This window comes from Neoarius graeffei, chromosome 10 (genome assembly GCF_027579695.1).
Source record: "Neoarius graeffei isolate fNeoGra1 chromosome 10, fNeoGra1.pri, whole genome shotgun sequence".
NCBI lineage: Eukaryota > Metazoa > Chordata > Actinopteri > Siluriformes > Ariidae > Neoarius > Neoarius graeffei.
The window spans coordinates 74,274,789-74,289,774 of NC_083578.1; the positions used below are offsets into that span (position 1 = coordinate 74,274,789).

A 14,986-nucleotide genomic window follows, 5' to 3' on the forward strand; every position below is an offset into this window, starting at 1 on the left:
ATGTTCGATTCCCTTTTGGTAAAAAGGTTCTCATTCATACTCAGGATTTCCTCTTTTCTTTTCTTAAAACAGTTTTCTAAATGATTACCTTTGTGAACATCTGCAAAAGTTTTAGCTAATATATTAGCCTTATCAACATCTGTAATATATTGGTTATCCTTGTTAGTTAAGACAGGAATATGAGGAGGTGTATATCTACCAGTCATCTTTTTGATCATCATCCATACTTGGTTGAGTGAGCCTATTGATGAGCAAAAGCTTCTCCAAGATTCTCTTTTTGCCTCTTTAATAATTCTTCTAGCTAATGCTTTCTTTGTTTGATAATCCAACAAGTTGTCATATGTTAAAGTATTACATAATAGCTTAAAAGCTTTATTTTGGTCCTTAATTACTTGGGTACATTTATCATTCCACCAGGGGACATTCCTTGGGTTATTTTGACCCTCACTCATTGGTATAAATTGTCTTGCTGTAGAATAAATAAAAGAGCTTATACTGTCATTCATGTCATTCACACTCTGATCAGATGGTATCAGTTTAGCCAGGTCTGCAGACATGTTCTGGAATTCCTCCCAGTTAGCTTTCCAAAAAACCCATTTATGATATATATAGTTAGGTTCAGTCCTGATTTCCACATCCACTTTACACCAGATAGGAAAATGATCACTACCAATATTAGTTGTTTGGTCAGTTTTCCATTCACATCTGTAAGCTAATCTTCTGTCAACTAAGGTTAGGTCAATACATGAAGTCTCATTCTTAAGGATATTGAATCTAGTACCGGAGCCATCATTCAAACACACTAACATCCTGTCATTGATGACTTCTTCAACCACCATACCATTCAGGTCAGTGTGTTTGCTACCCCATAAGCTATTGTGGGCATTAAAGTCGCCACACCAGATCTCTGCATTATTCCTCCTAGTAACATTATTTAAAAGATCAATAGTTAGAGCTTTACATGGGTTATAATAGTTAATTATAGTATACGTCTTCTTAGGCCCGTTAAATATTTCTGTTACAATACATTCATGTTCATTACTTGTTTTAATAATTTTATATGGAATCCCTTCTTTAATGAATGTTATACATCCACCACCTCTCTCATTACATCTGTCATGTCTAACGGCATTGTAGCCCTTAATGACAAATTGTAAGTGGGCTTTTAACCAGGTCTCCTGGATACAAATGACCTCTGGTTTATCAGTTAACTTTTGAATATATCTTTTAAGTTCTTGTCCATTGGCTATTAAACTTCTTGCGTTCCATTGTAAAATGAAAAGCATCATATACCATTCATATATCTTGAGTCTGGCCATATTTTAGAGTTAGCATTTCATGTATCTCATCTGCTTTAGCAGTAGCCCCTAAGAAGTCATTGGCAATTTTCACAATAGACTTAATCCTGTCGCTTTTACTTGAATATTTCAATGTTTTATTCATTACTGTACAAAGGAATGCAATAAAATCATTTTTCTTCACTAGCAGTGTTTCCTTTGTAATTTTGGTGCTGCATTCACACTTTTCCAAGGCTGGCGTAGGCCTAGGACCAGGCCTAACCTGGTAATGATTTCCAGCCAATACCTGCTCATTCAAGTTAGTAGTTCTGTCATATTGGCTCCATATAGGGCTTGTCAATGTGGTAGGAACAACTAGATACTCTTTTGTCATTCCAGCAGACATTTTTAAAAGGCCCGGGTTTTTTGAGCAGCGCCGGTGTGTGTTGTCTGTCTCTATGCAACCGTGACAGCGCCACACGCAGTGACGCAGGCAGCCAGGCACAGACGCACAGAGCGTGACACAGAGGGGAGGGGTTTGTGTCCTGGGTAGATCCCGCAACGGAGTAGTAGTTCCTGTTTTATTTTGTTCATTATTGTTAGATTTAGTGTTTGATATGTGTGAGACAGACATGTGTATTGGACATTTATGAAAATACGGAACAAATTGCGTCCCGTATTCCGAGCGATGTTGCTCGGTGGTGTCGCGGCGGCTGTGCAGGTGGTTTGGGATATACCAGCGCTCTGCGTGGCGGAGCTTCTCTGCTCGCTTTGTGGATCCATGGCGTGGTGTTCGAGCGATGTTGCTGACGGCAGCGGTGCTGGAGATGTGGGACTTGTTTTCGTGCGCCTTTTGGTGGGACTGTGGCTGCTACACCACGGGAATTACATCTTGAGCCCTACTTGGTGGACTTTTTACTTTTTTATTATATATATTTTTTTCTTACCTTGTCTATAATTGTAAAGCGTCCTTGGGTTTTTTGAAAGGCGCCATATAAATTTAACTTATTTATTATTATTATTATTATTATTATTATTATTATAATCTGGCAACACTGGAAGTAAGGCGGAAGGTAGTTTGTCGACGTCACCTCACGACGACGCCAACGATTGGTCAAATTTGCGGGAACGTTGCGGTGATTGGATATAATTGCAATACCGCCCTGAATTACGCGGGGATTGGTTGAATTTGCGTTGACGGTGCAACTGGCACATCTGAATTAACTCCACAACAGAGGAGAATGGAGGACGGCAGCAGGAGGTTCGGGTGTAGTCTGGGATGAGTGCCAGAGAAGAACAGCGGCAGTCCAGATCCATACTGTGATCCAGTTCTACTGCATTGTTCTGACTCTGTGTTTTGCAGAATAATGAAGTCCACGTTTCTGGCACTTGGTTTGTACATATTCGGTAAGCAGCGTGTGGGACCTGCTCACATTACAGCTACTGTTTATTCAGAACACGGAGTTAAAATTCATTACTTTATTTTTATACGAACTAGTAAAGTGTACTACCGCCCAATTTAATGCAAAAGACAAACATCAAACTTCATTAGTTCTAAAGCGAGAAAATGTTTCCACTGCAGTTATACTGGTGTTTATATAGTTTCACGTACACTTGTCCAGGGCAAATGGCACCTCACAGCTACAGACAGTAAGATCACAAGCTCACCACCACCATGTTCTCGGCGCCATCCTCAGACACTTTCTGACTTTCATCAACAGGTCCTCCTTTATTGGAAAATAATATTTAAGCATAATTTTACCCCTCATAATAGCCCAGTGTGGAATAATAGGTATATATTGGTTAATAGAAAATCTATTTTTATTGAGGAATGGTTTTCTAAAGGTGTGTGGGCTATTGCTCACTTTTTATGAATGATGGACAGATTTTACAACATGGTCATTTCTGTCAGAAATTTCAGATTCAATGTACAAAAAGAAAATACAACCACATCGTAAAGGCTATTCCTGTACCAATCCGAACTATGGTGGAACAGGATATGGTGTACTCTGATATTTCTCCTAGACTGAGACAACTTTGGATTGAAGGTGTCGAATTTTGTAATAAAAAGTGCGATAACAAATTTTTAAGACGTTCCTTACAAAATATTTGCTTTCCTAATTCTGTCAAAAGAGATTACATATTAAAAGATTTTGAAACAGTAGAAATTAAAAAGATTAGAACTAAATATCTCTCCTTTCTAATTCCCTTCAAAGCGAAAGAAATACAGTTCAAAATTTTGAATAGAATTTACCCAACCAAAGAATTTCTTAAGAAGAAATTTAAATTTGAAACTGGTAAATGTGTGTTTTGTGAAACAGAGGAGGAGGATTTGGAACATCTTTTCTTTCTATGTGATTTAATACAAAGATTTTGGATTGATTTTCAGGCTTGGCTACAGTCTAGGGGGATTCAGTTTGCCCCTTTATCCATTAAAGAAATTAAATTTGGAGTATTTTTAAATAATAACAAAATTGAATATGGTATTAATAATTTACTACTTTTAGGTAAACACTTTATTCACAAATGTCGTTTTTTTAAAACTAAACCTTATGTTACACACTGGAAGAATGACCTCAAGCTTTTTGCCAAATCTTTAAAGTTAGTTGAAAATAAGGATGTTGGTTATTTTATATCCTTTTTGGATGACTTTGATTTACTCGATTGACATATGTAAAGATAGTTAAGTAGCCCCTTTCTTGTTCATACTTTTTACTTTATTGCTATGTGTGTTTTACTTCTTTGATGTTTTTTGGATCTGTATATATATGGTGCTCTATTTGTTTGTATTTTGAATGTTTTTGGAAATTAAAAAAAAAAAGTTCTCGGCGCCATGGGGGGGGGGGGCGAAAGGGGGCATTGCCCCCTCGTGGCTACAGCCCCGCCCCCTCAACGGAGACTCAGATCACTTAATTGTTTTCTTATGAAAATATAATGTATTATAGACGTATTAATAATTTGCATTTCCAAATATGAAATATTAAGTGGTTGCGCATTGCACAAAAATACATTTCACATAAATCACTACTAAAACTGGCACGGTAGAACAAATGTGATTGGTTGTTATGATTCTTACGTTGCAATCGTAGAATTCAACTGTATTAAGGTAGGATTATTTCAAAAAGCCTGAATTTAATATTAACCCTGTTTTAGACATGTGTATCAATCCTAACTACTCGGGACTACTAGTTATTGTGGGTGTGTGTGTGAAATGCTGACACAACTGCGCACACACAGACCTGTGATAAGGACAAGGGGAGGGGTCGCGCTGGCGGGGGTTTTACATGTACACTTACAAGTGTACTGTCTCTGCAATATCCTGTAATATGCAGTCAAGTTTACGGGAGTAGTCTTTCCCCTTCCGAATTAAACGAATTCAATCACAATATTGTGAATCCATTTTCTTTCTTTGTAGGCTAAGTTTATCTCCATTTATGTTGGTGTATGTGTTCATATATGGTCCGCTTTGTGCGCAAATAGCGTAAGAATATGTGTCGTTGACGTCACCTTCCATGCAGCGGGGGTGAAAATTCATCACTTCAGAGTGTTTTGTCCCCTACACGCCTAAACTGGGATCGCGGATTAAGTGGTTAGCGTTGACTCTGTGCGAGTCAGGAAGGCTATTACTGGTGCAGCCGCGGGGTCTGTTGATTTTTTTTAAATTATGATTTTGGCCGCGCTCCGGTTTCCCCCACAGTCCAAAGACATGCAGGGTTAACTGGTGACTCTAAATTGACCGTAGGTGTGAATGTGAGTGTGAATGGTTGTCTGTGTCTATATGTCAGCCCTGTGATGACCTGGTGACTTGTCCAGGGTGTACCCCGCCTTTCGCCCGTAGTCAGCTGGGATAGGCTCCAGCTTGCCTGCGACCCTGTAGAACAGGATAAAGCGGCTAGAGATGAGATTTTGGCTGCTGAGGCAAGTACCTTACTTGCATTGACGTTTTGTTTTCATGCCGCGGAGCTATTTGTATGTATTTTAAATTTAAAGGACTTGCCTGTAGGTTTGTGTGTGTTGTTTTATGTTTGGCATCTTTCCGGTTGTAACGCGTGTCTGTGAGAAAATTGGAGGGGAGGGTTAACGGGTGGGCACGGGTGTTGATAAAGCGCAACTGCCCTGGTAATGTATCACATGATTTTCCCGTACTAAAGCAACCTTCGGGGCCGTGGTTTTGTGGTTGGCGCAGTTAATTGTTTGAAACACGTTGCCAGACCGCCATCACTACTACACACTATATGAAAAATATTTGCCCCCTTGCAATTTCTAATTGCCCCCTTAGTAAACTGTTCCTGGCGCCGGGCCTGCTCATACTTCTCCTTCTCGCAACATTTAATTTAATCTTGAAATGTTAATAATTCCACAGCATCAGAAACTCATGCAGATGTATTGAAACTTACTGTGTTTAGGGGCTGTTATAGACCAGTTCACAGATATCGCCGCGCATGCGCAGGGTCAAAGGTTGAGGCCTCATCGGAGATGAAAACATAGCGGCAAACAAGCCAAACCTTAGTAAATACGCCTTATGGATATGAGAGAATGGGGATTGCCAACTACCATGGGGGTAGAAGAGTTAAGGGCGCTTGCATATGCCACAGATATTTTGAAAATCCAGCCTGTACCGTCCAAGGAAGACGAAGAAAAATCGAGGTACGTACCCGGTGATACTGCCACGCCCACTGCAGTTTTTGACAGGTCAACATCTGACACGGAGAAATAATATAAATCGTGCTGCCTACCAGATTACAGTCGTCTGTTTTATTGTATCAGTACTAGTATCACTTACTATACTCAGTCATAGATTAGTCCAGTACAACAGGACCAGCTTGCTTTTTTTTCCATTTGACTGTCGCAAGTTTTTTCAGGCTGGTACAGTCAAAAATTGAAAAAAAAGCTTTGGCCTCCTAAACTAGTCATCGATTCTACTAGTGTATTAATTGGAGTCGACATGAAAACGTTAGGTAAAAACTTTAAACCAGTACAATCTCTTCTTCAAAGTTTCACCAAATGGTTTTATTTATGCAATTTAAAGCTCATAATACTGTATAACTTTGGTCGAGTAAAAACACGGAGCAAAAACATGGCTGAATCCTGAATGACTCCTATTTGTTTAAATAGGGGACTAGCTACATAGGCGCCAAAATGTAGTTTCTTTTTCCCTGCCATGGAAGTGCACTTGTATACGGAGGAGGAAAGCAATTTGCATTACAGCCGTGAGGCGGCTCGGCTCGGTTTTCCCTTTCGGGCGCTCTCGTTTTCTGTTAGAATTTGGTAAAGAAAAAAATATATATTATTTACCAGTTTACCGGGTCCATTAACATAAATCTGACAGCTGACAAGGTTGGGATATAAACGAACTTTTGCGTTAAACTGTGTGCTTGGATTCACATAATTTTTTCTGTATACACTCACTTAAATGTACACTACAGTCTTCTCGCATCCACTGTTCAAGCAGTCGACGTCCTTTGTAGCAATCGACAACACAAGTGTCCCCACAGCGAGCCTGTAGCCTCTGCCATTGTTGACATGCTCTACTTCCGCTCGTTTATGAGGCCTTAACCTTTGACCTTTCCCACAACTCCTTGCGGTTTGCCGTATCTGTGAACTGGTCACAGTGTGTAGGCGGATCACAGGCGGTGGTCCAGAAAGTAGGTTATAGAGGTGGAGAGGAGTTGATGTCCTCTACTGCATATCCTCTGCTGCACTGCCAGCTTAAAGTGTGTTTTTTTTGTTTTTGTTTTTTTTCCCCAGAATCACTTTTATTGCCAGGTATGTGAACACACACGAGGAATTTGACTTCGGTTTCACTTAGCTCTCTTAGTACAAACAGATTTAAAAAAAAAAAAAAAAAGCAGAGACAAAACAAAAGGCTATGTACATGTAGAATCTTTTGGTGCAAAATGGTGCATAGTGCAAGGATGACTTAGTAAATATAAGTATACAGTGTGCACAGAATGACAGTATGAGTGTGCAGATATTTCACAGCTGATGTTACTGATATTTGAGTCCGGTTTTAGCTGTTCATCACAGAGACAGCCTGAGGGGAAAAAACTGTTCTTGTGTCTGGTTGTTTTTGCGTACAGTGATCTGTAGCGTCTCCCAGAGGGGAGAAGTTTTTAAACAATTTGTGACCAGGGTGTGATGGGTCTGCAGAGATGTTACCTGCCCGTTTCCTGACTCTGGACAGGTACAGGTCTTGGATGGAGGGCAGGCTGACACCAATAATTTTCTCTGCAGACCTTATTGTCCGTTGCAGTCTGTTCTTGTCCTGCTTGGTGACCGATCCAAACCAAACAGTGATGGAAGAGCGGAGAACAGACTGAATGATGGCAGAGTAGAATTGTGTCAGCAGCTCCTTAGACAGGTTGAGCTTCCTGAGCTGGCACAGAAAGTACAACCTCTGCTGGGCCTTTTTGATGATGGTGACTGTGTTGGTCTCCCACTTCAGATCCTGGGAGATTGTGGAGCCCAGAAACCTGAAGGTTTCAACAGCAGTCACAGTGTTGATGGTGATGGGTGGCAGGGTGGGGGGGCTCCTCCTAAAGTCCACTGTCATCTCCACAGTTTTGAGCGTGTTCAGCTCCAGATTGTTGTGACCGCACCAACAGACCAGCCGTTCAACCTCCCATCTGTATGCAGACTCGTCACCGTCTCGGATGAGGCTGATGACCATTGTCGTCTGCAAATTTCAGGAGTTTAACAGACGGGTCTCTTGAGGTGCAGTCGTTGGTGTAAAGGGAGAATAGCAGTGGGGAGAGCACACACCCCTGGGGGGCGCCAGTGCTGATAGTCCGGGTGCTGGATGTGATGCTCCCCAGCCTCACCTGCTGCTTCCTATCGGTCAGGAAGTTTATAATCCACTGACAGGTGGAGGAGGGCACAGTGAGCTGGGTGAGCTTGGTGTGGAGGATGTCTAGAACGATGGTGTTGAACACCGAACTGAAGTCCACGAACAGGATCCTGGCTTATGTCCTTGCAGAGTCAAGGTGTTGCAGGATGTAGTGCAGTCCCATATTGATTGCATCATCCGCTGACCTGTTTGCCCGGTAGGCAAACTGCAGGGGGTCTGTGATGTCCTTCAGGTGTGACAACACCAGTCTCTCGAAGGACTTCATGACTACAGATGTGAGGGCTACAGGCCTGTAGTCATTCAGTCCTGTGATGGTGGTTTTCTTGGGAACTGGGATTATAGAGATCTTGCAGTCACGTGACCGGAAAGTTAACAGCCGCCATCTTGTCGGTAAAAAACACAGCTGAATACTGCTGCACTCGTGTACAGAATGGATCAGTTTCAACCGACGGACTACATGGCTCATTTTTCTAATGAACTGATAATTAGATACATGTCTAAAATAAACGATCTACAGATTAGTGACCCTTATGGCTTACCGGACGTAGTTTTCAGGACCGTGTCAGTGGATTTTGAACTGCCAGAGGTGGAATACCCAGACGTGTATAATTACCTCATCAACTTTCCCTCGCTGTTCAGTGGTGAAGCACTGCGTGCTTATAAATCTCTGGACAGTTATCTTTACAGAAATTCAGGATTTGTCAGCGACTCAGATGTGGCATCTTGTAAACAAGAAAATAACAATCCTCATTGGACGGGTAAGTCACTTAAGTATTACTAGTACTGATACTAGATATATCAGTAGTATCTATAGCACTGACCAGCCGATTATAGAATAAGGTAATTCCAGCTGTAATTCCAAATCGTTCGTCTTGTTTACCATGGATCTGGCATTGGAGAGGTAGAGGCTTGGCAGTGGAGATTTGAGTGGCTGTTTTCTGAGCTTAGTCAACAGGCCGGCTCTGCCTGCAGCCTCGCTTTTGCTTCCGCTCCCGACGCCGCCTCCTTCGCTTTACTTCCGATAACAATCCACGGAGACCCCGCTGGTCTCGCTATCTCGTCCGGAATGTTGTGCATGCGATGGAAATCACTACAAACCGTCATTTTCTGCTGGAAACCAATGTCCAGTAAGTCCATACGGTTGTAGTGGATATTGAAGTCCGATACAGACGAACAACATGCAAAAATACACACAAAAAACATAAACGTGCACAGGTAGGGAGAGCTTGTAGCCGCAGTCGTTGTAGTAGAATTGTATATAGTAGGGTTTTCCAGAAGAAAAGGTAGAAGCAGAAATAGAAGGCGGAAATATGGTGTTTGACCGACAAGATGGCGTCTGTCACAATCTGGATCGGCTGTGACGTCACATGCAAGATCTGTATTGTGGAGTGTTTGAAGCATGAGGGGACTTCACACAGCTCCAGGGATCTGTTGAAGATCTGGGTGAAGATGGAGGCCAGCTGATCAGCACAGACCTTCAGACAGGAGGGTGACACACCCTCTGGGCCGGGTGCCTTCCTGATCTTCTGTCTGCGAAAAAGCTGACAAGCATCCTCTTCACAGATCTTGAGTGCTGGTGTGGGGTCAGAGGCGAGAGTAGGCAGAATAGCAGGGGGTGTAAATGGGTCTTTAATGTCTGAGGGGGCGGAGAGGTGTGAATGTGTCAAATCTGCAGTAGAACACATTCAACTCATCAGCCAGTTGATGGTTCATTGCAGTATTGGGGGATGGCTCTTGATATTCTTCAGGCCTATCCACACTGACGCCGGATTGTTGGCTGAGGTGGGGTTTACATTAGACCGTATCAGTGGATCATCAGATTAACGTGGGACTGAGCCGCTGTGTGTGTGATCTCAGTGCATGTCGGGCATGCGCGTCACTTACCACTTGCAAGTGGAAGGATGGCAAGCCTAAAGACAATCATAACTATACAATGGGCAGTATTTGCATCAGTATTTGCAGTATTTTCATACTTTTATACTCTTTAATGAAAGGTGATACAAGGCGGAAGTCCGCGCCGTTTTTCAGCAGCCGCGTCACATGGCCAGCGAATCAGGAAGGTGGAGGTCACAGTGACGTTGTCCAATGACGACGCCAGCTAGAGCTCAGCACAGCGTATCCGCGTATTCTCAATGTTTACACAGCACCGGACCAGACACAATCTGGATTGAATACGTGGACCCTGGCGGATTCCCGTTTCCCGGCGTTTCCAGGCGTTTTAATGTAAACGGACAGTGCATCCGCGAAGAAAACGAGACAGATACGGTCTAATGTAAACTTGGCCTGAAAGGCTGTTTTTGATCCTTTCAACGTAGCTCCTCTTAGGTGGTGTTTACATTAGACCGTATCAGCGGATCATCAGATTAACGTTTTTAAAACGATTCGCGTGCACACAGCAACGCCAATACACGATTCGCGTGCACACAGCAACGCCAATACACGGATACGCTCGGCTCCGCAGGCATCCTGCGCTCCAAATCACTCCGCCCTGAACAGCGAGTGCCCTCTGGAGGGTGCGCACTCCGGCCCTGCGCAGCTCACAGAGCGCGCGAGTGAAGCGCACGAGCAGTGATTCGGGACCAATAGCAGGAAGTGAAAGTCCGCGCCGTTTTTCAGCAGTCGCGTCACATGACCAACGTGGCATGACCAATGCCAGCGAATCAGGAAGGTGGATGTCACAGTGACGTTGTCCAATGACGACGTCAGCACGTGGCATGACCAACGCCAGCGAATCAGGAAGGTGGATGTCACAGTGACGTTGTCCAATGACGACGTCAGCTAGAGCTCAGCACAGCGTATCCTCGTTTCTCAATGTTTACACAGCACCGGATCAGATACGTAATGGATTGAATACGTGGGCCCTGGCGGATTCAAGTTGTTCCGCCTGTGGAGTCGTTTCCTGGCGTTTTAATGTGAACGGACAGTGCATCCGCGACGAAATGAGACGGATACGGTCTAATGTAAACACCACCTTAGCTGCTTTCACCTCTTTTGTCAGTGTGTTTCTGGCCTGTTTGTACAGGACTCTGTCCCCACTTCTGTAGGCCTCCTCCTTGGCCTGGCAAAGCTGCCGGAGTTTTGCAGTGAACCAGGGTTTGTTGTTGCTGTATGTGCGGAAGGTCTTGGTGGGCACACACACACATCCTCACAAAAACTGATGTAAGATGTCATGGTATCAGTCAGTTCATGCAGGTCTGAAGCTGCAGCCTCAAAAACACTCCAATCAGTGCAGTCAAAGCAGGGTTGTAGTTCCACTTTGGCATCAGTAAACTGCCAAGTTACTTAAATACTAAGCACACTGTTGAAATTGTGTGTTAATGCAGTGAAATCACTGAAGTGTGCAATGCCCATAGGCCATCCTTAAAAAAAATCCGTTTCCTGTCCACCAGGTGAGCAAAAAAATTCAGGAGGGAGGGATTTTTTTTTTTTTAATGGATGGATAAGAAATCGCAATGCTGTTTGCTTTTTCTTTCAGTACTTTTTTATTACAAAAGCAGACACATTTAATAAAATGACAGTTTAATCAACTGAAACTTGTACAAAAACTTTAAGTTAGCATTTTAAATGCTGACTGCAACATTTGCAAAACTTTTACAAAGGTACTTAAAGACCCACTGACAGTCATTTCGTATTAATTTGTAAACAAACAATATATGACTCCAAAGATAAATTCTGGTTTTAATTCTTGGTTTAACTGTCCGTTTTAAACATCAGAAGTAATTTTAAATTTCGCGCAGGGAGATTGACCTGGATATGAACTGGGCTCATTCAGAGATGCCGGAAGTGACGTCACATCAGTGTGTTGTTTTTGTTTACAAGTCACTATGTTGGTTCAGTTCTCACAAGTCTTGTGATATTGAGCTGTGGTTTTGTTGTGATTTCCTTGCGTGAAAAAGTTAAATGGCGTCTAACCGAAAAGGGATTATATGTGTGGCTTACGGGTGTTCTAACACCACGTCGGAAGGAGTGAAACTCCATTCCTTTCCTTGGAAAAAACACCCTGAAATAGCAAAAGAGTGGGAAAGAAACATTTCCAAAACAGGTGCGAACTGGAAGTCAATAAAATGGTCACGTCTCTGTTCAGCACATTTCGAGGAGCACTGTTTCACTTTGTCGTCCAGAACTCGAAGAACGTTTGATCCAACTTATCCACTGGTGTTGGAGGAGTCAGCTGTGCCGACGTTGTTTGACAGGCCCGGGCCGAATCAATCTGTCAAAAGAGAAACAGATGACAGCAGACCCCCCGAAGGGGCAGTCAAAAAGCGAAAGTCCGGTGGTGCCTTTGCCAAAAGAGAACGAGCCAGGGTACATGGCTATGTGTTGTTATTCAATACATGTATGTTGTTTAAAATTTGTTGTAACGTCACAAATGCGTCTTATACCATTGCATATTACTTATCAATAGGCCAAAGCAGCTAATACCAGTAATGTACAACAACTGAAAGGCCAATACCTTGTTTCATATATTTCAGGGATGCAAACAGTGCGCCTTTTGGCGGATGGTGCCTTTTTCACGGCTGAATTGGGCAGATCCGAATTTTTTTTGGGGGGGGACGTTGGAGTGTCTGATTATAATTTCAAAGTAAATTCTGTATTAAAATGACTAAATAAGCAAATCCGTTACAGTCCATGAAACAGGAAGTATAAGGATGAGGAAAAAACAGTTTAAATCGGGAAGCTGCGCACATTTGCGCAGTCCTGCCGCTCAGGCTGCGCAAATGTGCGCAGCTTCCCGATTTAAACTGTTTTTTCCTCATCCTTATACTTCCTGTTTCATGGACTGTAATGGATTTGCTTATTTAGTCATTTTAATACAGAATTTACTTTGAAATTATAATCAGACACTCCAACGCCCCCCCCCCCCCCCCCCCCCCAAAAAAAAATTTCAGATCTGTGCGATTCAGCCGTGAAAAAGGCGCCATCCGCCAAAAGGCGTGCTGTTTGCATCCCTGATATTTAGTTAGGATAATATACATGATATGTGTGGAGTGATAGATATAAGATGTCATCCGGCATGTTTTGAAAGTTTGTGAACCCTTTAGAGTTTTTGATATTTCTGCATAAATATGACCTAAACTTCTGGTAGCTACTGTATCTACATGATCTAACAGGAGCTTAGACATGATGTTTTTTGGAGTGGGACCAATAGTGTGACGTGACCAGGACCATATGTTTAAGACATTATGCTGTTTAAACAGAATCTTTAATAGACGTGAGGGCAGACAATCTCAATAGCTTCCCTGCTTCATGTTTTGTTTTCATGCAATCCAGAACGACATACACTGATGTGACGTCACTCGCCCTAGCGGCAAAAACGGGCAAATGGCTCATGGCGCTTGTAGAAGCCGGGGCAAAAAACACAAAATCGGCTCTGAAATTCTTGATTTTCTACAAAGACGACCCTTTATTCAAGTTGAGTTTTGGGTATTTTATTTCACAATACAGCAATAAAACAATAAATGCACATATTATGTGGTGTAAAAAGTTGTCAGTGGGTCTTTAAAATGTCCGACACACTGACTTTTTTTGTAGTTCTAAATCGACCATTAGGCCTAGTTCGGATGAAATTACACTATTAAAATTCACCTAGAGACATGATTCAAACTTTAAAACGGAGACAAACTTCTCCTGTGTGGTTCTGGCATTCAACTTTTTTGCTAGGTTCTATACTTTTTGATCAGTCTCAGATCAAACACCATGAGCAAATCTGGAGAAATTCAGACTTTATAATGGGTGTCTGTTGCGTTATACACCAGTGGAGCTCAGGAATTTAGAGTGTAGGCAGCTTGAAAAAAAAGCTCTAACTTTCTCATTTAAACTGTTTTCAGCCACAATTTTCACTCTACACACAATTTTCTCAAAAGTAGTAGTCACACTTGTCTTGATTCACACAATGTGTCTACCTGAGCGATAGGATTTACAGTTTTTGAATGAGAAGCCTGAAAGTAAAGAGAGGACAGGCGCACTGCCCCATAGACTCCCATTATAAACCTGCCAGCGCTTTTACTGCAAAATCAGAAATGTCACTTGTTTTTAACTCGCTCTAGTGTCCACATTTTTTACACTAGGGACAAAAAAATTGCATCAATGTGTTCATGGGAGCCTTGTAGCACTCAATGTGCAAGAATTTTGTGAATAGCTCCTTTTGTTTCCGTGTAAATCACCATTGTTCAAGGAGAGGGAACTCTGAGAAAAAGCCCTCCTTGCTTGTCATATTGTGTCACTTCCCTGCACCTGAGCACTGTTACCAAGGCGACAAGCTCCACTCAGGGAGCAGAGAGGGGAGGGGCTGCTCTCTCTCTCAAACACACACAGGCTCAGAGCATCGGAGCCTCATAGCCTGCGATAGCGGCTGCTATGCGCATTGCATCACTCTCACCATTTCCCACAGGGGAATTGTCGGCTCTAGTTTTGTGTTTACACCCCCCCCCCCCCGGCTGGCTACTTATTTGTCATGGCTGGCTAGTATGAGCCTTAGTGGAATGCGTAAATGTCAAGTTCGATTTTAGATTTACGAACCCGAAAAAAAATGTCGAAAAATCGTCGTTAAAAAAAAAATTCAACCGCACAAACGGCACTCACCTGGCCGGTGGACCGGAAACAGAACATTTTTTAATAATGGCCATATGATGAGAGTTAAAGTAGTCTGCACTATAACCGATATTTCCCATGGGATAATATATATGTTATTTACCAGCTGGGAGGTCCGTATCGTGAAATGCCAAGGTCACAGTATTTCACCATACGGACTGACCGTAAGCTGGTAAATAATATATTTATTTTTTTCTTTACCAAATTCTAACAGAAAACGAGAGCGCCCGAAAGGGAAAACCGAGCCGAGGCGAGCCGCCATTTTGAATCC

At 42.6% G+C, this 14,986-nt stretch overlaps 1 protein-coding gene across 4 annotated transcripts in view; it reads left to right on the forward strand.

The window, feature by feature from the left end:
• The first annotated feature begins 1,807 nt into the window (after nucleotides 1-1,807).
• The window catches only part of LOC132893299 (tumor necrosis factor receptor superfamily member 14-like), a 48,143-nt gene continuing 34,964 nt past the window's right edge, over nucleotides 1,808-14,986 (forward strand). For all 4 annotated transcript variants that reach the window (XM_060932293.1, XM_060932295.1, XM_060932294.1 and 1 more), the window contains exon 1: nucleotides 1,808-2,684. In XM_060932293.1, coding sequence (XP_060788276.1) covers nucleotides 2,645-2,684 — 40 coding nt within the window. In that variant the 5' untranslated portion in view covers nucleotides 1,808-2,644. The remainder of the gene's footprint in view (nucleotides 2,685-14,986) is intronic.